This window comes from Schistocerca serialis, chromosome 10 (assembly GCF_023864345.2).
Source record: "Schistocerca serialis cubense isolate TAMUIC-IGC-003099 chromosome 10, iqSchSeri2.2, whole genome shotgun sequence".
NCBI classification, from domain to species: Eukaryota; Metazoa; Arthropoda; class Insecta; order Orthoptera; family Acrididae; genus Schistocerca; species Schistocerca serialis.
The window spans coordinates 130,498,175-130,523,470 of record NC_064647.1 but is presented as its reverse complement, the minus strand read 5'-3'; the positions used below and the strand labels follow the sequence as shown (position 1 = coordinate 130,523,470).

The window sequence follows — 25,296 nt, the reverse complement described above, 5'->3', positions numbered from 1 at the left end:
CATAAGGGTGGGGAATAACATGGTGTATTGGAATTCCAAATAAAACGAACCTGTTTTCAGAAAAAAAGTGTTGTTTTACTTATTGAACGCCCCTCCTGGAATGGTACGGTATCCCATCAGGTCCATTGCGTTTCGTGGTTGGGATGGTTTTGAGGAACGAGTGAAACAATAGACAGCGAGCTGTGGTTCGTTTAGTCGAAAGCTAATGCATCGTTTTCCGTGTCTCTGTAATGGTTTTCTCGAGTTTCAAGCAAAATTTTTATGCTGCCGCGTTGGTCCTCTAACTCTGCCATGTCGAAATACGCCAACTGTGCTACACAGGTTTCTACTCAGTACAGCACTGAACAATAACTACAGACATACAACAATGAAACTTCCAGCAGTTACACACGCGTGTGCAGATATGCCTGTCCCAGGTCGCTCCAACACACCGTTGGAGAGAAATTACGAATGTTCCGGAATTTTTTGAACAGACTTCGTATTGGAAGAATTTGTCCTCAATCTGATCATCTCCATTCTCACTGACTGGTGTACCAGGATAAGGCCAACGCACAGTTCATCGCTGAAGGCAACGCGACGCCATTCATCAGCAGACCATGTTTCCCTGTCATGGCTTCGCTCCAAACGCGGCCGTTTGTGCTGTGATGTTAACAGCAGCCTGCGGACGTGACTGCATTTCTCTAGTCCACCTATGGACAGTCTAGGATCAATGATGTGGGGTAACACAGAACGTTGCAGGGAAACAATTACTTGTTCCCGGATGGCATGCGCAGATGTCAAGGAACTATCATATACTTTGTACAGCAGTCATCATCACTTGTGGTGATTAGACTTGGTCAACCAGAACCTTGGAGACGATATGCCTGAGCTCACGTTCCCATACAATGTAACATCTGGCCACTGTCACACCCGAATGTCCAAAAGATTTAGATATTTAACGACTCGGCAAGCCGTCCAAATAGAGGCCCACGATGAAGTCCCATTTAAAGTCTGTCAATTGCTAATAACGCTGTCACACACGAATACGCACCATCTCCGTGTTCTTCACACTGTTCACTGAACATCTGATGCTGTTCACCATCCTTATATACCCTAAAAAATTCTGTGCCGTACTGCACCACTGGACGGAAAGTAGCAGCTGCCGAGCGAAGAAATTACCATCTGGTGCATAGGATGCCTTTGACCCCACAACACAAACGGGTGCGTTTCGAGTGGTGCTGTGAATGGGAACCATGGACGCTGATGAATGGCGTCGCATAACGTTCAGCGTGAACTGCTGATCCGCCCTACTGCACATGACCATTGTTGACGACTATGGCGGTAGCCTAGGTAGGGTTCTCAGTCCAATGGTTCAAATGGCTCTGAGCACTATGGGACTTAACATCTGAGGTCATCAGTCCAGTAGACTTAGAACTACTTAAACCTAACTAACCTAAGGGCAGCATACACATCCATGCCCGAGGCAGGATTCGAACCTGCGACCGTAGCAGCCACGTGGTTGCGGACTGACGCGCCTACCACCGCTCGGCCACCGTGGCCGGCAGCGTTCTCATTCTTGAAATGTTTTGGAGAGGCGTGGTAAGCCAATAGGTGTGGTTTCAGGTTACAGTTATTTGTGATTGAGGGAACTCTGTCTGCACAACATTAGTTCATGGACGCCCTGTGTCCTGATGTGTTACTCCTCAAGTGGCAGTATCGTGGTGCCATCTTTTTGACAGGACAGTGCTCGTCCACCCATGGCACGTTGCTCTATGAAATGTCTATTAGATTTTGTTCCATTAAGAGCGTTATGTGCATTTCCATCCACAGGAAATTCCTGAAACCAGTCAAAAATTTGGTCCAATATTTGGTGCAGTTATGCAGCTGTGGTGTAGGGGTAAGGCTTTGGTTGGACAAGAAGAAGAGGCAGGATGGTAGGACATCTGTTAAGAAATCAGGGAATAACTCCCATGGTACTAGAGGGAGCTGTAGAGGGTAAACACTGTAGAGGAAGACAGAGACTGGAATACAACCAGCAAATAATAGAGGACGTAGGTTTCAAGTGCTACTCAGAGATGAAAAGATTGTCACAGGAGAGCATTCGTGGTTGGCGGCATCCAACAAGTCAGAGACAAGAAAGAATTTTATATCAACATGGTGTCCAAAAGAACAGACACCAATGGTGATGCAGCAGCTCCCGAAGAATTAAACTTCAGTGAAATCCAACCTTTGTAGCTAGTTACAGGCGTTGATAAATATCAACGGGGATAGTTGAAAATGTGTCCCCTGACTGGCACTCGATCCCAGGATCTCCTGCTTATATGGCAGACTCTCTATCATACTGAGCCATCGAGGACACAGAGGATACTGTGACTGCAGAGACTTATCTCTGGCACGCTTCCTGTGAGACACACATTTCCAACTTATTGTCGACACACTACATTAGTAGTGCCCCTGCCCATAGGGCACACTTTTTCAACTGTCCCCGTTGATGTTTATCAACTCTTGTAAGCAAGATTTCACTGTAATTTCAGAAAAAATTTTGGTGGATAACTCTAAGGGATGCCTTCTGCTGGTAAAAGAACATAGCATCAATGTAGACTCCGATGTTTAGTGCCCTCTGCATCCATGGATGAACAGCGATGGCTGAGTCTCCTGAGTGCTTTGATGCTGCCCGCTACAACTTGTTCTGTGCAAACCTCTTCACCGCGTAGTAGCACACACAATGTCCTCGATCGTTTCTTGAGTAGATTCCAGTCTCTGTGTTGCCCTACATTTTTTACCCTCTAGTACCAGCGAAAGTTATTCCCTGATGTCTTACCACATGGCCTATCATACTGTTCCACAGACTATTTTGCAGAGTAAAGGAGGAGGCTCTGGATGCTGTTCGGTACTATAGGTTTGCCTTACAGACAGAGGTCTGCGCCGAAGGCGACGATGGGCTCCTTGGGGTCCCTGAAGGGCGGGAAGATCGTGGAGTCGGTGCCTCGCAGGTCGTTGCACGGGTCGCCCCGCCACGAGGACATCTTGGGCTCTCCGTTGAAGGCCACCACGCGGCCCAGGTCGTCGATGTTCTGGATGCCGCGCTTCACCCGCAGCCGCCCGGCGTCCACCGTGCCATTTTTCTGAAACACCAAAATCAGCAACGATACTACACACCCAATATTCTTCCAGGAAAGCAATGAAGAGGAATAGGAAGTACAAGTTGGAGGAGGATAGTACACCTATCAAATGGCAGCATGACAATAACACGTTGAAGATAGTGTCCCACAAGGTTCAATGCTTGTCCTGTTCCTGTTCTTGATGATGATTACCATGGTTTTAGGATGCTAAACTGCTGGGTGATCTACACCCTCCCCATTGTTTACCTAGGCAAATAAGTTACGAAAGAAGTAAACGAGAAAAAGTTTACATTATTGGCATTTTCTTGACCTGGCTAAGGCCTTCAACAATCTAGAACAGTGGTTCTCCAATCATTCATTGTTACTCGTTTTGGAGTAAGGGGATGGCGGAGGGGGTGAGGGTGGGGGAGGGGAGGTTCCCTTCAGGAGAATGGTGGCATGGGTCAGGGAAAATGTTCCGTATTTTCTTTCATGATTACTCTTTTAGTTATTTATACTGAAAGACAAGTTATTGTAAATGATGTTGTGTACATAACCACCACAAGGCTGCCGAAATTCTTATTTTCTGAAAGTAATTTCAACAGCAGACTTAATAATTTTAAAATGGTGTGTGCAACTTCATGATTTTAAAATATAATGATTTTAAAATTACGAAGTTACACACACAATTTAAAATTTTTTAAGTATGCTAGATGGTGAGATACTGTTGAAATGAGTTGTAGAAAAATAAACACTGCAGCAGCTTTTTGGGGATTATATAGATAATATCATTTGCACGTGAAATAAGGCTAATTTTCATGTTCTCTTTTAATAATTTTGAAATTACTATTATTTTAAAATCATGTAAACACTATACACCAATTTTTAAAATTTTAATATCTGACGAATGATGACGTAATTTCGAAACTACATGCAGGAAATAAAAATTTTAATAGCTCTGTGGCAGCTATATGTAAAAGTGGCACACGGACTTAATTTCCTGAATTCAGAGTAACACATAAGAACAGAATTTAATTTGTTTGTTTCAAAACGACATTTGAATTAATTAAACTGGAAAAACTTTAATATGAAAATCCTTTTCAGTAAAGTAAGTTTTCAGCAATATGCTTACAAATGTTCCTGGTGGAAAGTGAAGATTTCCTTTTGTCTCAGTTTCACAGAAAGTTAGCTTCCCCATTTAATCTATTTCCAGGACTACTACGTCATGCAATGATTACTGATGAAAGGAAGAAATAAAGTGTGTGTATGTGGAAATGGGAATCCGAGTAACCAGTTGATAGAAACTAGGTACAACGAGATATCTATCTGTTGTTGTTGTTGTTTTTTGGGGAAGGAGACCAGACAGCGAGGTCATCGGTCTCATCGAATTAGGGAAGGACGGGGAAGGAAGTCGGCCGTGCCCTTTGAAAGGAACCATCCCGGCATTTGCCTGGAGCGATTTAGGGAAACCACGGAAAACCTAAATCAGGATGGCCGGACGCGGGATTGAACCGTCGTCCTCCCGAATGCGAGTCCAGTGTCTAACCACTGAGCCACCCCGCTCGGTATCCATCTGTTAATAACAGTCTAGGGAACCACTAATAAATAGTCTTGTGATTATTGTAAGAGCTATTATTACCACTATTATTAAATTTAGTTAAAATTCATCTTACTTGCATCTCGTATATTAATATTGCGAGTATTAAATCATTTATTTTTTACTGTCTAAATTTGTACCATAAAGTAATTTAAGTTGAAATTATGCACAAATTTTAAAAAAGTATTCAAGTGCAGTTCAATTACGATTTTATCCATAACTTAACCATTTCACAATTAACGCCATGATGTAACTCTTTCACAATTAATGCTGGTCTGTTAAAAATATCTGATTTACAAAAAATGTGATAAATATTATGAAAATGCCATTTAAATTATTAATAAGTAATTTTGGAGATACAAAAAATTTCCCTATATGTTTTGCCGAAAGGCCACACAATCTGACCAGACAGGTGGGCCGCGGGCGCTGAGTCGTAATTATTAGTAATCGCAAATTCCATGCGGGAGCATATGTATTAACGTGTGAGTGTAAGACCCCTGGATTCCCGCACAAGAAGTTCGGTCATCCACTTTGCATGACCTTAGTGCTGACGAGTCTGTAAAATAAATTTATTCTTGGTCTAAGCAGCATTGCCCCGAAAGATGGTGCCCAGAAGACAGTATCATGTGAAAGCACACCAATTACACTAATAAACCTGTCTGCAGGTCCACTGAGAAAGCCGGTCAGTGTGGCTGAGCAGTTCTAGGCGCTTGAGTCTGGAACCGCGCGACCGCTGCGGTCGCAGGTTCGAATCCTGCCTCGCGCTTGGATGTGTGTGATGTCCTTAGGTTAGTTAGGTTTAAGTAGTTCTACGTTCTAGGGAACTGATGACCTCAGATGTTAAGTCCCTTAGTGCTCAGAGCCATTTGAACCATTTTTTCCACTGAGAAAGAGACATTTATAAATCCAAAGTGGGTGTAAGTGGGATATTTGTTTAACTTACCGACCTGATGGTACCACATGTCCTCGATCTTGATGACTATAACTTTCTTACGGGTAGTTTTATTTTGCGTGTACCCACTGACCTCTGCTTCTAGCGCCCATGAGCAAGTTTCGTGATCTAAAATTCAGCAATAAAAGTTGTTTTTAAGGGCTTTTTTGCGGTAAACCAGTTGTCAGCCATTATTCTCATGGATATGTCTGGTAGGAATGCATTTGGATCCTTTATCACTGTAATTGTATCATCAGGTGTGACAGTTTAGAAGCGTTCTGCAGTATCCATGGTAAACAATTTATGTTGGTTATGAGTAAATGTGTGCCAACGGGACATTGTATTCAATTTCATTCTCATTCCATATTCAATTGTTTTTCCTTTGTGTCAGTTTGCTGACTTTCTCTAGTACATCATAGTCACCACTCGAAGGCATAATCATACCACAGGCTTTCTGGCGTATTACGTCACTGCTGAAAGTGGGAAGCAATTGTAAACCTATTCTTGTATTGCCCTGGCTGTGTCATTTATACATCTCATTGAGCCCTGTATCAGTACGCTTGTGTTAGCAGCACACACCATAGTTTTTGTAGAGTTCTCCGATACCTCTGGTATATGATCTATGTAGGTCAATAACTAGAGTGGTCAAAATACTGAAACATGTGAGATACCATATTTCATGTTTATCGACCCAGAATTTAGTTTTATTCGATAGTGTCGGATGTTAATGTATCCCTCTGTTTTCTGATGTTGAAGTATGGCTCCATTCATGCAAGGGGATGCCTTAAGCACCAAAAAAATCTCATTTCATATGTAACTTTTTTTCAGTTGGTGGCTCTCAACCTTTTTCAAATCAGCGCCTACGTGCCGCCTTGGAATACTAGCCTGCACCCACGTCTTCGCCGTAGATTAAAATGTAATCCAGGTTCCTCAGGCACGGGGGTTGGAACTTAAATAGTGGCATATATTTATTTACAGCTTTCACAAAGCAGACGCATGTTTCAAAGTTTTCCTGTCCTTGAGAGTAGTCACCAGCGTTGATATAACCACTTGCCAGCAATGTGGAAGTCGTAGGACACATTTAGCAGTGCCAGATGTGTCGATAGACGGAGTGGAGCGGTCTGCTGCCTGACGAATCTCTGTAACAGTCCTGAAACGAACGCCATAAAGTGGTTCCTTCATCTCAGGAATAAAGCCCCAACGATCGACCAAATCAGTCGCAAGTTCGTGCCACACGAGACCGGGCATTGTCCTACAAAGTGATGGGCGGATCCTGCAGAAAATGTCGCCGCTTCTTTCTCTAAGCTGTTCATTTTTGGAACACAGCCTGCAATCCACCACAGTCCCAGGACTTAAGCCCTTGTGATTTCAACTTGATTCCTTAGATGAAGGAAGCACTTCTGGGCATTCGTATCAGAACTGTTACAGTGATTTGGGAAATAGACCGCTCCTCTCGAACTATCAACACAACTGACGCAGCTAAAGCTATCCTACGAGTTCCACGTCACTGGCAACTGGTTATTCAATTCTGGTGACTACACTGATGGACAGTAAAACTTTGAAACATTTATCTATTTTGTATAAGTTGTAAATAAACATTTGCCACTATTAAAGTTCCAACCCTTGTATAAATGGCAATGCAGAGCCACAGTCACAATTGCATAAATGGGAACTTTTTCATGCACAATAAGTGACGCAGTCTTATGACTGTGTACTGTAGTACTAACACTTTAAGTTTGACAAGGCCAATATCTGGTATGTTTTATTTTAATTTTATATTGTGGCATTTCTGAAAAAAGCTTCATTATTATAGCCGAAACCTAGGTAAAGTTTCTTTGCTTATGCAACTGGAGGCTGAAATTTAATATAATCATCTGGAATATATTAACTGGGAAGGGAAAAACTATATAAAGGTTAGAGGCTACTAACTTCAGTGATGAATATCCGAGTAGAGCACTCTGAAATCGATTCACACTGTCTGATCCATTCCCTTTTTTTCTAGAACGTTGTAATAAATGGATAATACACTGCATCACGCCATGCTTTAATTTATCCCACATTAAATTATAGTAGTCATATACTAAATAACAAGCTGGAATTTCTGCTGGAGTTTCTGTGTCAAACACATGTCTTGTGATAGTCAATTTCCCACACAAATGCTGGCAAAAATATGACGGGCGTCAGTGCATATCTGCGGTCTAAAGAGCATTGGCCACTCTCTCTCTGTGTACAGGCTCTCTACAACCAAGCCCTTGTTTCTGAGATATCGCAGAAATATTCTGTGAAACGCAATTTCTCTCAGTTTTCCAACTCTGGTGGATGCGATGGCCGACTGTTCCCAAGGTGTTGTTTAAAACGAAACCGCCATTCCTTTCTTTTAGGTTTTCTGTTACCTTTATTTCGATAGACTCCTTAATTAATCTGTCTCAGAAACTTCGAGTTTGCAGCACGTTATTCGTTTCAGCGTTTTCATTCCAAGCAGTCCTCGGCGACAGATGATTTACTTGGTTGTTCTAATCGGCTATATCGCTGATTTTACTTGCATATTTCCCGGACTGTTCTGATAGTCTGCTCCACGTGAGACGTGCCACTTCCGCATGAAATGCATCCAGCTATGGGACACGTTTTTTATCTTATTGGATAAGAGCGAAATATACTGGACGCCATATTGCCGTTGGAGTCTACCGATTTTTCCGGATATTTGGGCATCGTAAGGTAGATAAGCGTCTTTAGGCTTAGCAGCAGTACCAGTACGATTATACATCCTTCGTAAGGTACTTAAGGAAAGAATTAACCTAAGACCCATATTTAAAGTCACGATGCAACTAGATACCAGATGGCAAAATACACCCACGTCCAGAAAAAAAAAGAAAAAAAAGAACACCTCGAACGGCTAGAGATATGACGGTCATACTCATACGAGATGTACCGGGTGATCAAAAAGCAAGTATAAATTTGAAAATAAATCACAGAATAATGTATATAGAGAGGCAGAAATTGACACACATGCCTGGAATGACATGGGGTTTTATTAGAACCAAAAAATACAAAAGTTCAAAAAATGTCCGACAGATGGTGCTTCATCTGATCAGAATAGCAATAATTAGCATAACAAAGTAAGGCAAAGCAAAGATGACGTTCTTTACAGGAAATGCTCAATATGTCCACCATCATTCCTCAACAATAGCTGTAGTCGAGGAATAATGTTGTGAACAGCACTGTAAAGCATGTCCGGAGTTATGGCGAGGCATTGGCGTCGGATGTTGTCTTTCAGCATCCCTAGAGATGTCGGTCGATCACGATACACTTGCGACTTCAGGTAACCCCAAAGCCAATAATCGCACGGACTGAGGTCTGGGGACCTGGGAGGCCAAGCATAACGAAAGTGGCGGCTGAGCACACGATCATCACCAAACGACGCTCGCAAGAGATCTTTCACGCGTCTAGCAATATGGGGTGGAGCGCCATCCTGCATTTTGGTTCTAATAAAACCCCATGTTATTCCAAGCATGTGTGTCAATTTTTACCTCTCTACCTACATTATTCCGTGGTTTATTAAGTTCTCAAATTTACACTGACTTTTTGATCACCCAGAACATTAGTATGTTCTGCAGAAACGAATAGCATTTCAATCAACTCGGTTCAGCATGTGTCCTGTTACCTAGTAGGCGCAAGGTCTGCCATGGGTCCTGCTAATTTGTTTCACGCGTTATGGCTTCGACGTATATAACGCGCGAATGGCGTCTGGTGTTATAGCCATCCATACTGCATCCGCCTGGCTCCAAAGTTCATCTGTGTTGGTTGGAACTGGGCCACACCACTGTACACGTCGTTTCACCATATTCCACATATTTTCCATTGGTGACAAGTCTTGCGATGTGGTCTACAAGGCAAAAGGCTGATATCCTGTGACAGTAAGAAGGTGCGTGTTCGTGCAGCAACATGTGGTCGTGCATTGTCTTGCTGAAAAATGACATCTGTGGTGTCCTGCAGAAGGGGTGTTGTTACGGGTGTCATTCACGTTGGTCCCCCCTGCGGGTCCGGGGTAAGAATAGGCCCGAGGTATTCCTGCCTGTCGTAAGAGCCGACTAAAAGGAGTTTCAACTGTTTCGGCCTTCCATGTGATGATCCCCCCCTGGGGTTTGACCCCCATTTTTCAAAATTCTACAGAAATACGAGCCTTTTGGGGAAGGACGCCTTACATGGTGTACCACTGGTCCTCTGTGCACTAAGACCTTGGCACTCAGCATTGTAACGGCGTTGTAACCACACCTACTATTCCTCAAATTGGGCCTAAACGCCTGATGGGTTGCACAAGTTCGCCCATAGTGTGTCCCCATCTGCACGTACGCTCATGATGGACTTTCCATGGCACCAGAAATCCAGCACGGTAGCCAGCCCGTTGTGGTGGGGTCGTCATGTACCCTCTAGGTTGTAGCCCCCTGACAACACAGGGATCGTACTGCCGATACCTGAGCTGCACCCTCCCCACGTCGGCCAAGGAGTAGATGCCCGTCTCCTTGGGGCATCAGTACTCCCGGCAATGGTCATCCTGCCAGGTGGCCCTTGCTGCGGCTGGGTGGCGCCCGTGGGGAGAGCCCCTGGTCGGAGTGGGTGGTATTGGGGCGGACGTTTCGCAGATGAAACGTCAACATGTATCAGGTCGCTCTGCGGCCGCGTCTTTCAAAAGAAAAGGTACCGTTTCCAGTTCTGGTTCTCCTGCCCTTTCCCCCTTGGCCACTCCATGGGAGGAGGGACAGGCTCGCCGGCTTGGGGCGAAGTACTTTCCCCGCTATTTGGTCTGTTCTCGAACCGATGGGGGGACGTTCGCCACCTCCAAGCCCATGTTCTTTGTTCAGCACATTGAGGACGTCTTCGGGGAAATCGAGGCTCTCAGCAAGATGTGTTCAGGGTCCGTTCTTCTCAAGACCACCTCCGCCACACAGTCGGCGGCGCTCCAGGCGTGCGACCGCCTAGGGGACATCCCAGTATCCATTGTCCCACATCTGGCACTAAATCGGACGCAGGGGGTTATATTTCATCATGACCTCCTGCTACAATCTGATGAGCAGCTCAGGGCCAACCTGGAGCGCCGAGGCGTGCATTTCGTCCGGCGAGTCCAGCGCGGCCCCAAAGACCGTCGCATCGACACCGGGGCCTTTATCCTCGCCTTCGAGGGGGACGTTCTCCCAGAGAAGGTAAAGGTGATGTGCTACCGGTGTGACGTGCGACCTTACATCCCGCCTCCTATGCGCTGTTTTAGGTGTTTGCGCTTTGGGCACATGTCGTCACGGTGTGAGGCTGAGCCCCTTTGTGGCGATTGCGAACGTCCTCTTCGTGAGGAACATACATGCACCCCACCACCTCAGTGCGCTAATTGTCCTGATGTCCACTCGCCTAGATCCTCAGACTGCCCCGCATATCAGAAGGAGAAGAAGATACAAGAAATCAAAACTTTGGATCGGCTCACTTATTCTGAGGCCCGGAAGAAGTACGACCACCTCCATCCCGTGTCATTGACCACTTCGTTCACCTCAGTTGTGTCCACTCCTTCCGCAGTATCCTCACCCCTATCCTGTCCCCCCTTCGCCTCCTCCGCCCATCAGGGGGCTCTGCCTCCGCCTCCCAAATCCCTCCCTTCCAAATCCTCCACCCCTGTGGCCCCCACCCCCTCTGCCCCAGGGGCCACCCTTCCTCCTCCTCCTCCCCCCACGCCACCTGAGAAGCGATCCTCTTCTCAGGCGTCCATTGAGGAAACGTTCCAGACCCCAGCTTCCGAGGTCCGGCGTTCCAAAACGGACCCCGCGCATGAGGACCTTCTTCGGGTCCAGCCCACCATCCCTGTGCCTCCTCGGCCTTCCAAGAAGGCCTCCAAGAAGAAGTCTCTATCCCCCTCTCCACCCCGGCGCGTTTCGTCTGACGCTCCATCCGTGAGTCGCTGCTCCCGGCCGTCCTCAGTTTCGCTGGGACGCTCTGCTGCCAGGCGCTCCGCCGGCCTTTCGTCGGCAAATGATGCGGCCCCTCCTACACAACCAGGGACAGCGGCCGTGGCTGGCGACGAGTTGATGGAACCGGATCCGCCTCACGCCGGTTGTAGCGTTGTTCCCTCGCAACCTGGCCTTCCGCGGCCATCGAGGTGACCAGCTCTTCCCCCGTCTCGTTCCCCCAACCTTTTGACTAGCGATGGCGTTGTTTCATTGGAACATAAGAGGTATTCGATCTAATCGGGAGGAATTACAACTGCTCCTCCGCCTGCACTGTCCGCTCGTCCTTGGTCTCCAGGAAACCAAGTTGCGCCCGACTGACCGTATTGCCTTTACCCACTATACCTCGGAGCGGTGTGACCTCACCCCTGTGGACGGTATCCCAGCTCATGGTGGGGTCATGTTGCTCGTTCGGGACGATGTTTATTACCATCCCATCCCATTGACCACCCCACTCCAAGCAATAGCTGTCCGCATTACTCTTTCTGCTTTTACTTTTTCAGTTTGTACCATCTACACTCCACCGTCATCTGCTGTTAGTCAGGCTGACATGATGCACCTGATCGTTCAGCTTCCCCCGCCGTTCCTGTTGTTTGGCGACTTCAATGCCCATCATCCCCTTTGGGGCTCTCCTGCATCCTGTCCAAGAGGCTCACTCTTGGCGGATGTCTTCAACCATCTCAATCTTGTCTGCCTCAATACCGGCGCCCCGACTTTCCTCTCGGACTCTACTCATACCTACTCCCACTTGGATCTCTCGATCTGTTCTACCACTCTTGCCCGTCGGTTCGAGTGGTATGTCCTTTCTGACACCTATTCGAGCGACCACTTCCCCTGTGTCGTTCGTCTCCTGCACCACACCCCATCCCCACGTCCTTCGAGCTGGAACATACTGAAAGCTGACTGGGGACTTTACTCCTCCCTGGCGACCTTTCCGGACCACGATTTTCCCAGTTGTGACAGTCAGGTCGAATACCTCACGGCTGTTATCATCAATGCTGCCGAACGTTCCATTCCTCGTACTACTTCTTCTTCACGTCGCGTTTCCGTCCCCTGGTGGAACGAGGCTTGTAGGGACGCTGTCCGTGCTCGACGACGTGCTTTACGCACCTTTCGCCGCCATCCTACGTTGGCGAATTGTATTGAATACAAACGACTCCGAGCGCAATGCCGTAGAGTCGTCAAAGATAGCAAAAAAGCTTGTTGGGCCTGTTTCACCAGCTCCTTTAACAGTTTTACTCCCTCTTCCGTCGTTTGGGGTAGCCTGCGCCGGCTGTCGGGCATTAAGGCCTCAGTACCGGGCCTGACCTCAGGTAATGAGGTCCTTGTTGATCCTGTGGCTGTCTCGAACGCCTTTGGCCGCTTTTTCGCGGAGGTTTCAAGCTCCGCCCATTACCATCCTGCCTTCCTTCCCTGGAAAGAGGCAGAAGAGGCTCGGCGACCTTCCTTCCACTCACTGAATCTGGAAACTTATAATGCCCCCTTTACTATGCGGGAACTCGAACGTGCACTTGCACTGTCCCGGTCCTCTGCTCCGGGGCCAGATGCCATTCACGTTCAGATGCTGGCACACCTTTCTCCGGCGGGCAAAAGCTTCCTTCTTCGTACCTACAATCGCGTCTGGACCGAAGGTCAAGTCCCTATGCGTTGGCGTGACGCCGTTGTTGTTCCTATACCCAAACCCGGGAAGCATAGACACCTTCCTTCTAGTTACCGTCCCATTTCTCTTACAAGCTGTGTCTGTAAGGTGATGGAGCGCATGGTTAATGCTCGGTTAGTCTGGATTCTTGAATCTCGACGACTACTTACTAATGTCCAATGCGGCTTTCGTCGCCGCTGCTCTGCTGTTGACCACCTTGTGACCTTGTCGACATTCATCATGAACAACTTTTTGCGAAGGCGCCAAACGGTAGCCGTGTTCTTCGACTTGGAGAAGGCTTATGATACCTTTTGGAGAGGAGGTATCCTCCGCACTATGCACAGGTGGGGCCTACGCGGTCGCCTGCCCCTTTTTATTGATTCCTTTTTAACGGATCGAAGGTTTAGGGTACGTGTGGGTTCCGTATTGTCTGACGTCTTCCTCCAGGAGAACGGAGTGCCTTAGGGCTCCGTCTTGAGTGTAGCCCTTTTTGCCATCGCGATCAATCCAATTATTGATTGCATTCCACCTAATATCTCAGGCTCTCTCTTTGTCGATGACTTCGCGATCTACTGCAGTGCCCAGAGAACATGCCTCCTGGAGCGCTGCCTTCAGCGTTGTCTAGACAGCCTCTACTCTTGGAGCGTGGCAAATGGCTTCCGGTTCTCTGAAGAGAAGACGGTTTGTATCAACTTTTGGCGATATAAAGCGTTCCTTCCGCCATCCTTACATCTCGGTCCCGTTGTTCTCCCATTCGTGGACACAACTAAGTTTCTAGGACTCACGTTGGACAGGAAACTGTGTTGGTCTCCACATGTCTCTTATTTGGCGGCCCGTTGTACACGTTCCCTTAATATCCTCAGAGTTCTTAGCGGTTCATCTTGGGGAGCGGATCGCACTGTCCTGCTTCGCTTGTATCGGTCCATAGTCCGATCGAAGCTGGATTATGGGAGCTTCGTCTACTCGTCCGCTCGGCCATCCCTCTTACGCCGGTTCAACTCCATCCACCATCGGGGGATACGTCTTGCGACCGGAGCCTTCTACACTAGTCCTGTCGAGAGTCTTTATGCTGAAGCTGCCGAGTTACCATTGACCTACCGGCGCGACGTACTGCTGTGTCGGTATGCCTGCCGGCTGTTGTCTATGCCCGACCACCCCTCTTACGAGTCCTTCTTCGCCGATTCTCTCGACCGTCAGTACGGTTTGTATGTGTCTGCCCTGCTGCGCCCCGGAGTCCGCTTCCGTCGCCTGCTTCGACAGTTGGATTTTGCCCTCCCTACCACCTTCAGAGAGGGTGAGAGCCCGACACCACGTTGGCTCCAGGCTCCAGTTCCTATTTATCTCGACCTCAGCTCACTCCCGAAGGAGGGTACTCCGGCTGCAGTGTATTGCTCACGGTTTGTCGAACTTCGTGCTCGACTTGCCGGTCACACCTTTATTTACACCGATGGCTCCAAAACTGACGACGGTGTCGGCTGTGCCTTTGTCGTTGGGGCCGCCACCTTTAAATACCGGCTCCTCGGCCAATGTTCCAGCTTTACGGCCGAGCTTTTTGCTCCCCATCAGGCCGTTCAGTATGCCCGCCGCCACCGCCATTCATCGTATGTGCTCTGCTCTGAATCACTCAGTGCTCTTCAGAACCTTGGAGCTCCCTATCCGGTCCATCCCTTGATTCAACGGATACAGCAGTCCCTCCATTCTTTCGCTGATACTGGTGGTTCTGTCAGCTTTCTGTGGGTTCCCGGACATGTAGGAGTGCCTGGGAATGAGGCTGCGGATGCTGCAGCCAAGGCTGCAGTCCTCCTGCCTCGGCCAGCCTCCCATTGTGTCCCGTCATCTGACGTTCGTGGGGATTTATGTAAGAGGCTTGTGTCGTTGTGGTGGGATGCTTGGTCATCCCTCCAAGGAAACAAGCTCCGGGCAGTAAAACCGCTCCCAACTGCTTGGACAACATCCTCCCGACCATCTCGGCGCGAGGAAGTCCTTCTGACCAGGTTGCGGATTGGGCATTGCCGGTTTAGCCACCGCTACCTGCTCTCCGGTGACCCAGCCCCGCAGTGCTTTTGTGGTCAGGCATTAACAGTGCGCCATGTTTTATTGTCGTGTCCCCGTTTTAGTCAATTTCGTGTTGTCCTGTCCCTGCCATCTACTTTACCGGATGTTTTAGGTGATGACGCTCGAGCAGCTGCTCGTATTCTGCGTTTTATAACTTTAACTGGCTTGTCCAAAGACATTTAACCTTTTTACTTATTTTATCCGCATCTTTGTCAGGTCCTTCTGATGTCCCCCCATCCCCTTGAGTTTTAGCAGATTCCATGTGCTCTAACACCAGTGACTGGGCGCTAATGACCTCAGCAGTTGAGCGCCCTTAAACCCTACCAAAAAAAAAAAAAAAAAATTCACGTTGGTCCACTTGTCACAGTGCCCTGGATAAACACCAGCTGTGATTTGTGGTTGTACCCCATAGCACCGCACACCATAAGGCCTCGAACTGGCGCTGTATGTCATGTGTGAATGTGATGCATCTCCCACGGTCTGCGGCGAACCAAAATGCGGCCACCATTTCTAAACAAACAGAATCTGCATTCGTCCGAAAACAGTGTCTAATACCGTTCCTGTCCCCAGTGTGTCGTTTCATACACCAGTGCCGCCTAGCATGTTTCCACACATTCGTCGCCGGCTACTGTGTCCGAGCGGTTCTAGGCGCTTCAGACCGGAACCGCGCTGTTGCTACGGTCGCAGGTTCGAATCCTGCCTCGGGCATGGATGTATGTGATGTCCTTAGGTTAGTTAGGTTTAAGTAGTTCTAAGTCTAGGGGACTGATGGCCTCAGATGTGCTTAGAGCCACACATTCGTCAAAGACAGGTGGAGACGTGGACGATGCGCACGTAACCCATGCCGTAATAAACGGCGATAAACTGTCACCTCTGCTAGTAGTGTACGATGTGTTACACTATTCCACTGTTGCGCCAGAGCCTAGAAAGATTCAGATCCGTTCTACAGTGCCACTAGGATGACGTATCTATCTTCTCGGGGGGGGGGGGGGGAGGGGGGTATTATGGCTGGTGCGACCCTACCCGTCTCGTCGTTTTCTACGGTCTTCGGTGAACCATTCTGCACACACCCGTTGCACTGGCGAAGCACTTAGTCCCAGACGAGCAGCAGTTTCCCGTATGGATGCATCACATTCTCTTATGGGAATAAGGCGCCCTCTTTCTAACTCACTGATTTGAAGGAACGATTCACGCATACGTTTGCGACGCATCCTGCACGTCTGCTCGAATCGCACTGATCCATTATCTTCCGCTTATAGTGACAACGGGAGCCGCAGGCACATTTTCTCGGTAGGTGTCGTTGCGCCGCTATATCGATGTTGACCTTGAACCCGCGGGCCGACATGATTTAAATGCTAGTCATTTCTGCAGATCATACTAATGTACATGTCATGTGAATGTGAACGTCCTATCTCTAGTCGTTCAAGGCGATCTGTTTTTTTCTGAACATGAGTGTACCTAAAACACATTCTCTACAAATACGTGGGGAACTGCAATCACCTCGCCCGCAACTTCACTAACTCCCTACACCGTAGCAGTCAATTGCGGCTCCAGGATACGGATATAATGGACAGTTTCGATGTAGTTCCTCTCTTTACGAGTCCTCAGCTCGTGGTCTAGTGGCTAGCGATGCTGCCTCTGGATCACGGGGTCCCGAGTTCGATTCCCGGCCGGATTGGGGATTTTCTTTGCCTGGGGACTGGGTGTTTGTGTTGTCCTCATCATTTCATCATCATCATTATTCGTGACAGTGACTAGATTGAACTGTGTAAAAATTGGGACTCTGTACGGGCGATGATGAACGCGCAGTTGAGCGCGCCACAAACCAATCATCATCATCAACTCTCTTAACGAGAGTTTCACGTCCTGATTCCATGGAACAAGGCATGTTCTCATATCTACTCCTTTCTTATTCGACGGAAGATATTATGCACAACCCGACGGCGTTGGGCAGTCCGTTATCGGCTGTCATGGTGAACCTACACATGGAACACTTTGAAGCAAGGTCGCTAGAAATCGCCAAGTGGACATATTTGTAGTGCGGCCACCTGGAGTGGGAAAACGGCAAGACTTCCCGGAACATTTAAAGTACATCCGTCGTAATACAAAATTCACTATGGAATTCGCAACGTGTTAATTAAGAGGAGAGCGGACAGATTGCCAGGGCACAGTGTACACAGAAAACCAACACACACTGCCTCTGTTTCCACGTCTCGAACCATTACCATCCGTCGCAAGGAAATTCGATGTTTGACTATGGTCCGTACAGCTCAAGCACTATCACATAAGTAGGGCCTCGCCTGCTAATTACAGTTAATAGTTTAACGCAGGAATGGGTATTCTGATCATTAAATTGGACGGACGACGCAGTCAAAAATCAAAAAGACCGTAAACAGGTTGGGACTGAGGCCAAGGAAGAGAAACCTAAATTCGCTTCTCTACCTTATACTGCACCAATATCTGGAAGTATCGGCAGACTTCTAAGGGAATGTGGCATCCAGTGTATTTTGCACCCCTTTAGGGACGGTAGGAACTATTCTTTGTAGTGGTGAAGACGATCTAGATCTCAGAAAACCTATTGCGTGTCGAATTCCATGTCCAGTGTGGCATGTCTGAATATCTGCGATGATGTAATTTTCTCGGTTTGGAATGCATCTCCTCTCCAGTCGCTATTTTGATGGTTATGCAAAACGCTACCATATATCGGAACTTTCTCAAACTATAGGAACTGAAGTGGATATATTCCACGACGCCCCGCAACAAACTGCACAGTTTTACAGTTGAAATTGCCCGAGAAAAAATGTATTGTCTTTCTTATTGAACGAGATCCGTAAAATTGTCTGAGAGGCAGATTATCTCTGTGAAGACGAGCTACCAGGCATTTTTCTTCAGGGAAGTCAGAGACTCGCAAATTACACAATACTTTTAACAAGAAAACGTCAAAGCGGACGCATCCTGGTTTCGCGTGCCGCAACAAACGACCTTTGCAGCTAGCGATGGGAGAACCGCAGCGGTAATGACCTGGATAATGTCCTCAGACAGACAGCTACTTATAATCTTCAGCCGCAAACTAGACTACAGCTCGCCACCAGCAGTAGAGGATGAAGTTTTGATGATTCAGCCACTCGTGATGGTGAAATTTCATAAAAATCGTTAAACAAACCTCGGCTGAACATCCCGAAGCAACAGCCAACAGGCAATACGTCAAAAGGTGACCATGAAAATCTGTACAGTATTGAATCAATTTCTGGTTTATTTCCTTGTAAAAATCTACCGCCTGACTTCTTATCATTGCTGAACGTCTGTTTGATGTGTCTGTTGTCGTGGCGATGACTTCCCTAAATATGGAAATTTGAAGAAATTCGTTAGGTAAGGACGATATCGAAACTACGTTGCGCAACAGAATTAAAGGTTCTTTTTTTGGAAATCTGTAAGCGTCTCCCATTCCAGAGCTTAAGTTTGAAATTTGGTACAAAGGTGCCTACAACCTTCCTCTGTGATGGTACGAAAGCGTGCGCCCTGCGACATCACCTACTGCGCTCGACGTCGCTTCAGACAGAAAGATGTCGACACATGCGAACAAAGTTCAGAAGTTCACCTTATCTGTTAGGTTGGTTAATGATGTCACTGTGGAACCAGATTTTACCTCAGTTCTGGCCATTGCCACCGTGGACATGCCATGCGATGGCAAGTTCGTCACAGCCCCTCTTACCTACATTTCACTCCTTCTTGCGACGCGTCTGCGATGGAGGTCACAACCGCTATACCCAGTGCTGAAGTCACGTGATTTTCTTAAAGGTGGTCGGAGAAAACATTTCAAACACACCGCCGCCGAGAATCGACAAGAAAAGGCCTAACGGCTTAAATGAAGGTCAGTGTTTATGTGCTGTGCTGATTGACATTAACGCTGACGTGGCCATATTTACTATACACTGAAGGCCCAAAGGAACTGGTATAGGCATGTGTATTCAAACACAGAGATATGTAAACAGGCAGAATAAGGCGCTGCGATCGACAACACTTATATAAGACAACAAGTGTCTGGCGCCGATGTTAGGTCGGTTACTGCTGCTACAATGGCAAGTTATCATCCCTTATCATTTAGCTACAATATAGCAGGTCAGCAACTGGAAGCAGTTAATTCCATAAATTACCTGGGAGCACGCACTAGGAATGACTTAAAATGGAATGATCATATAAAGTTGATCGTCGGTAAAGCAGATGCCAGACTGAGATTCATTGGAAGAATCCTAAGGAAATTCAATCCGAAAACATAGGAAGCAGGTTACTGTACGCTTGTTCGCCCACTGCTTGAATACTGCTCAGCAGTGTGGGATCCGTACCAGATAGGGTTGATAGTGAAACGTCCCCTTAGAAAAATTTGTGAATGACTGTGCTGATAAACCCCTTACGTTATTTGATTTTCAAACAGCTGAGCAAAACTGAACGTACTTAGACATTTCTCTCTTTACTTATTCTGATCATCACTAAACTGACACACAATATTATTAGCGCAACGCAATCTGACTTTCAATAATCCCTACAAAAGAATGGCCCTGAGTAACCTTTCATGAATCACTTACCTCAAAAATATCTGCGTTACTGGAACTACCGCAATACAGCGAGCGCCACTACTGCCAGCTAAATAAAAGATTCTAACTACTGAAGGCACTAACTACTGATAGGCATAGTTAGCGAATGAAAGATTTTAATAGAGAACAAACAATGTATTTACCTTAATAGTGTTCAAAAGTCATATATATATATATATATATATATATATATATATATATATATATCAGTTCATGATATCCAGTCTTACAAATTTACTGTCTAAGGATGGACACACGTCCAGATCATCCGCTCTCAAAACTCCGCCATTTCTCTCCCCACATCCACCACTGCTGGCGGTTCACCTCCATCTGCGCAACGCTACGCGCTGTTCACATCCAACTGCCCAACACGACAATAGCGAAATCCGGCAACGCAAACCAGCCACAGACTGCACACAGCACAGTCAGTGATTTTCATACAGAGCTCTACGTGGCATTACCAATATAAACACCTAAACAGCCTACTTACAATAGAAGAGACAGAGAAGATCCAACGGAGAGCAGCGCGCTTCGTTACAGGATCATTTAGTAATCGCGAAAGCGTTACGGAGATGATAGATAAACTCCAGTGGAAGACTCGGCAGGAGAGACGCTCAGTAGCTCGGTACGGGCTTTTGTTGAAGTTTCGAGAACATACCTTCACCGAGGAGTCAAGCGGTATATTGCTCCCTCCTACGTATATCTCGCGAAGAGACCATGTGGATAAAATCAGAGAGATTAGAGCGCACACAGAGGCATACGGACAATCCTTCTTTCCACGAACAATACGAGACTGGAATAGAAGGGAGAACCGATGGAGGTACTCAAGTTACCCTCCGCCACACACCGTCAGGTGGCTTGCGGAATATGGACGTAGATGTAGATGTTATCAAGATTTAAGTGAGTTTGAATGTGGTGTTGGCGCACGAGCGATGAGATGCAGCATCTCCGAGGTAGCGATGAAGTGGGGATTTTCCGGTGCGAGCATTTCTAGAGTCTACCGTGAAAAGCAGGAACCCGGTAACACATCAAATCTCCGACCTCGCTGCGGCTGGGGAAAGATCTGCAAGAACGGGACCAACGACGACTGAAGACAGTCGTCAACGTGACAGAGGTGCAACCTTTCCGCAAACTGCTGCAGATTTCAGTGTCGGACCATCAAGAAGTGCAAGCATGCGAACAATTGAACGAAACACCATCGATATGGGCTTTCCGAGCCGAAGGGGAACTCGTGTACCGTTGATGACTGCACAACAAAAAGCTTTACGCCTCGACTGGGCCCCTCAACAGCGCCTTTAGACTGTTGATCACTCGAAACATGTTGCCTGGTCGGCCGAGTCTCGTTTCAAATTATATTGTGCGGATGGACGTGTACGGGTTGGAGACAACCTCATGAACCCACGGTCCCTGGTTGACAGCAGGGGATTGTTCAAGCTGGCGGAGGCTTTGTAATGGTGTGTGGCGTGTGCAGTTGCAGTGATGTGGGACCCCTGATACGTCTAGACACGACTCTGACTGGTGACAGGTACGTAAGCATCCTGTCTGAATCCCTGCATCCATTCATGTCCATTGTGCATTCCGACGGACTTAGGCAATTCCAGCAGGACAATGCTACACCCCACACGTCCAGAATTGCTACAGAGTGGGTCCACCAAGCTCTCCAGACATGAACATTTATTGAGCGTACCAGGGATGTCTTGTAACTTGCTGTCCACAAGAGATCTCCACCACCTCGTACTCCTACGGATGTATAGACGGCCCTGCAGGATTCGTCGTGTCAATTCCCTCCAGTACTGCATCAGATATTAGTCCTGTCCATGCCACGTCGTGTTGCGGCACTTCTGCATGCTCGCGGGGACGCTACACGATATTAGGCAAGTGTACCAGTTTCTTTGCCTCTTCAGTGTGGTATAAACGGCGCATGCCTCGCCTTTCATTGAATGTAGAGTGAACACGAATTGAGCGACGCTACGTTCAAAAGTCAAGTGTGCTGCTGCAGTTTAGTCCACAGGCGAGTCTAAGGTTACGTGTACAATCGATGTGTGCGCTACACATGTTTAGACAAGTAAGGGCGCTGACCCCGGGTGACAGAAGCCAACCTGTTGAACAGGAAGAGCCCATAGTCTCTCGGGTTACACGCACCGCTCCTGCCTTTCGACGTTCTCCAGTCGTAGAGAATGGGCTAGACAAGTTCACCGGATACCTAGCCCTGCAGCCAAGCTCTGCATGTCGAGCTAAGATACGGCAGCTGTCGCATGCCGTCATGGAGTGGAGCGAGGTAGGAGTGACGGGTTACACCTACCGTGGGAAATTGCGAACTTGTGTTCTGTACGGCTACTGTAATGAAAGATAGGTCACCCTTCGACCTGCTCACGAAACCTCGTATTTTGTTAATAATGATGTGGGAGAACCTCTTAACACTGTACTGTCACCGGTCGGGGTAGCCGACCGGTTCTAGGCGCTACAATCTGGAACCGCGCGACCGATACGGTCGCAGGTTCGAATCCTGCCTCGGGCATGGATGTGTGTGCTGTCCTTAGGTTAGTTAGGTGTAAGTAGTTAGAAGTTCTAGGGGACTGATGACCTCAGAATGGCTCTGAGCACTATGGGACTCAACGATGACCTCAGAAGTTAAGTCCTATAGTGCTCAGAGCCATTTGAATCCTGCCTCGGGCATGGATGTGTGTGATGTCCTTAGGTAAGTTAGGTTTAAGTAGTTAGAAGTTCTAGGGGACTGATGACCTCAGATGTTAAGGGGGATAGGACGTCGAACGGGCTGACTTGGAGCAGGAGAGACACCACAGGACATTTTAATGTCCACTGTCTATACTTTTACAAATAAATTCATAAAACGTTGTCAGGATGACCAGGAAGGATACACGATTCACACTCATAGCAGTGGAAGTTCAGAAACATACCAAAATTAAATTCTTTTTACATGTGAAGTCCCATCAATTTTTCACTTACTATTGGTTGCATTTGTTGATATAGGTACGCTTTTCTTGATAAGTAGGAGAGATTCTTCGATGAATTTTGCACAGCATACAAATCATACTTACAGCTGTATGAACCTCTAGAATTTTCCAAATCTGTTAAAAACTGTGGTAAAAATCGACATATTTAACAATAAACTTTGAGTTTTTTCTATGCATGAAATTTAAAATGTAACAGCTCACTCATTTTATCATAAATTAAATATATTCTAGAGTTTCATACACCTGTAAGTATGGTTTATATGCTATGAAAAATTCATTGAAGAATCTCTCTCACTTATGATGAACAGTATACTTGAGATTGCTGAAAACACGGTACACAGGTATTTTGGAGTATTTGGAAGTGAAAATAAGATGAAAGTTGATGTAAAAAAATTTATTTTGTTATGTTTTTGAACTTCCATTGCTACAAGTGCGAATCCTGAATGCTTCCTGGTTATGCTGACGAAGTTTTATGAATTTATTTGAAAAAGTATAGACAGTGGAAATTAAAATGTCCTGTGGTGCTTCTCCTGCTCCAAGTCGGCCTGTTTGACGTCCTACCCCCCTTAAGTCCCATAGTGCTCAGAGTCATTTGAACTATTTTTGAACTGTACTGTCACTATATAACCAAACATTTTATTGTCAACTTTCAGAAAATATTGGAATTTCTCGAGAGAGCAAAATCACTTTGTGTGTTACCGCGTTCGCAAAGAACAACTGACTGGCGCTTTTGTGCCAAACAGCTGAGTTCTGAGGAGGGGGCCGATCAGAACGGCTCGATTACACTGCGCGTGAAAGATAGCGACTCTGGGTGCAAAGCGGAGTGTAATTGAGTTTAGGAACGTGTGACTTGGATGCCGAATTGTTATCAATATTTCCTAATCAGTTTACAAATGAGAAATAACTGCATTTTTGTCTATAAGAATGATTTGTAACTTTGCGTGTGATTTCTGTGGCCGTACGAATTACTAAACAGCAGTTTTCTATTTTATCTGAAGAAATGTGCATAGTAAAAAGAAGTAGCTGATATCCCTTTAGATTACGGACGTAATTCGAGCAATACTGAGGATATTCATCCCAGATGTCAATCACGTGATTAATGCCGCAGCATGTTGCGGGACGATAGTATCGCATTTTCAATTGCTAAAAACAAGGAAACCGGGTAGAACAACCCTCCTTATATCGACAGACAAATAGGGATTCCAGACGTCCTGAGTTACAACGTACCTTAATAATTTTTTACTCCCTTACGTCTCGTCACAACTTAAAAATTAGTTGCTCACGTATATTGTCAACTGAAACCATAAAACGTAAAACAGCACTAGCCGGTGCTTTCACCATTCCCGAGGTACACTGCAAATTGAAAGTCGCTGGCATCACCTAGCAACGATGATATTTACTGTCAGCCTACTGCTCAGCACCGACGAAACTACAGTCTGTCACAAAATGTTTGAGAAATGCCTGTCTGATTACAGCCCATTCCAACTTAAAACTACCACTACCCTGCAAACTGAACGGAAAAGCATGTGTAAATCCTATGTCGCTAGGTAAAATATGTTGGTGGGTGCTTCCTAAGGAGGGTATCGCTAAAGCGTGCCCAGAAAATCCCTTTGGAGACTTCGGTCCTCTCATTTAAAACGCCGACGCACTCTTATTTCAGGGCACAGAAAATCTCTACCTCTTATACACTCCTGGAAATTGAAATAAGAACACCGTGAATTCATTGTCCCAGGAAGGGGAAACTTTATTGACACATTCCTGGGGTCAGATACATCACATGATCACACTGACAGAACCACAGGCACATAGACACAGGCAACAGAGCATGCACAATGTCGGCACTAGTACAGTGTATATCCACCTTTCGCAGCAGTGCAGGCTGCTATTCTCCCATGGAGACGATCGTAGAGATGCTGGATGTAGTCCTGTGGAACGGCTTGCCATGCCATTTCCACCTGGCGCCTCAGTTGGACCAGCGTTCGTGCTGGGCGTGCAGACCGCGTGAGACGACGCTTCATCCAGTCCCAAACATGCTCAATGGGGGACAGATCCGGAGATCTTGCTGGCCAGGGTAGTTGACTTACACCTTCTAGAGCACGTTGGGTGGCACGGGATACATGCGGACGTGCATTGTCCTGTTGGAACAGCAAGTTCCCTTGCCGGTCTAGGAATGGTAGAACGATGGGTTCGATGACAGTTTGGATGTACCGTGCACTATTCAGTGTCCCCTCGACGATCACCAGTGGTGTACGGCCAGTGTAGGAGATCGCTCCCCACACCATGATGCCGGGTGTTGGCCCTGTGTGCCTCGGTCGTATGCAGTACTGATTGTGGCGCTAACCTGCACGGCGCCAAACACGCATACGACCATCATTGGCACCAAGGCAGAAGCGACTCTCATCGCTGAAGACGACACGTCTCCATTCGTCCCTCCATTCACGCC

The 25,296-nt window shown here is 46.9% G+C and overlaps 1 protein-coding gene across 3 annotated transcripts in view; it reads right to left on the bottom strand.

The window, feature by feature from the left end:
• Positions 1-25,296, bottom strand: part of LOC126425091 (sensory neuron membrane protein 1-like) — a 454,807-nt gene that overhangs the window by 286,566 nt on the left and 142,945 nt on the right. For all 3 annotated transcript variants that reach the window (XM_050088008.1, XM_050088007.1, XM_050088009.1), the window contains one exon: positions 2,890-3,104. In XM_050088008.1, the coding sequence (XP_049943965.1) occupies positions 2,890-3,104 (215 nt within the window). The remainder of the gene's footprint in view (positions 1-2,889; positions 3,105-25,296) is intronic.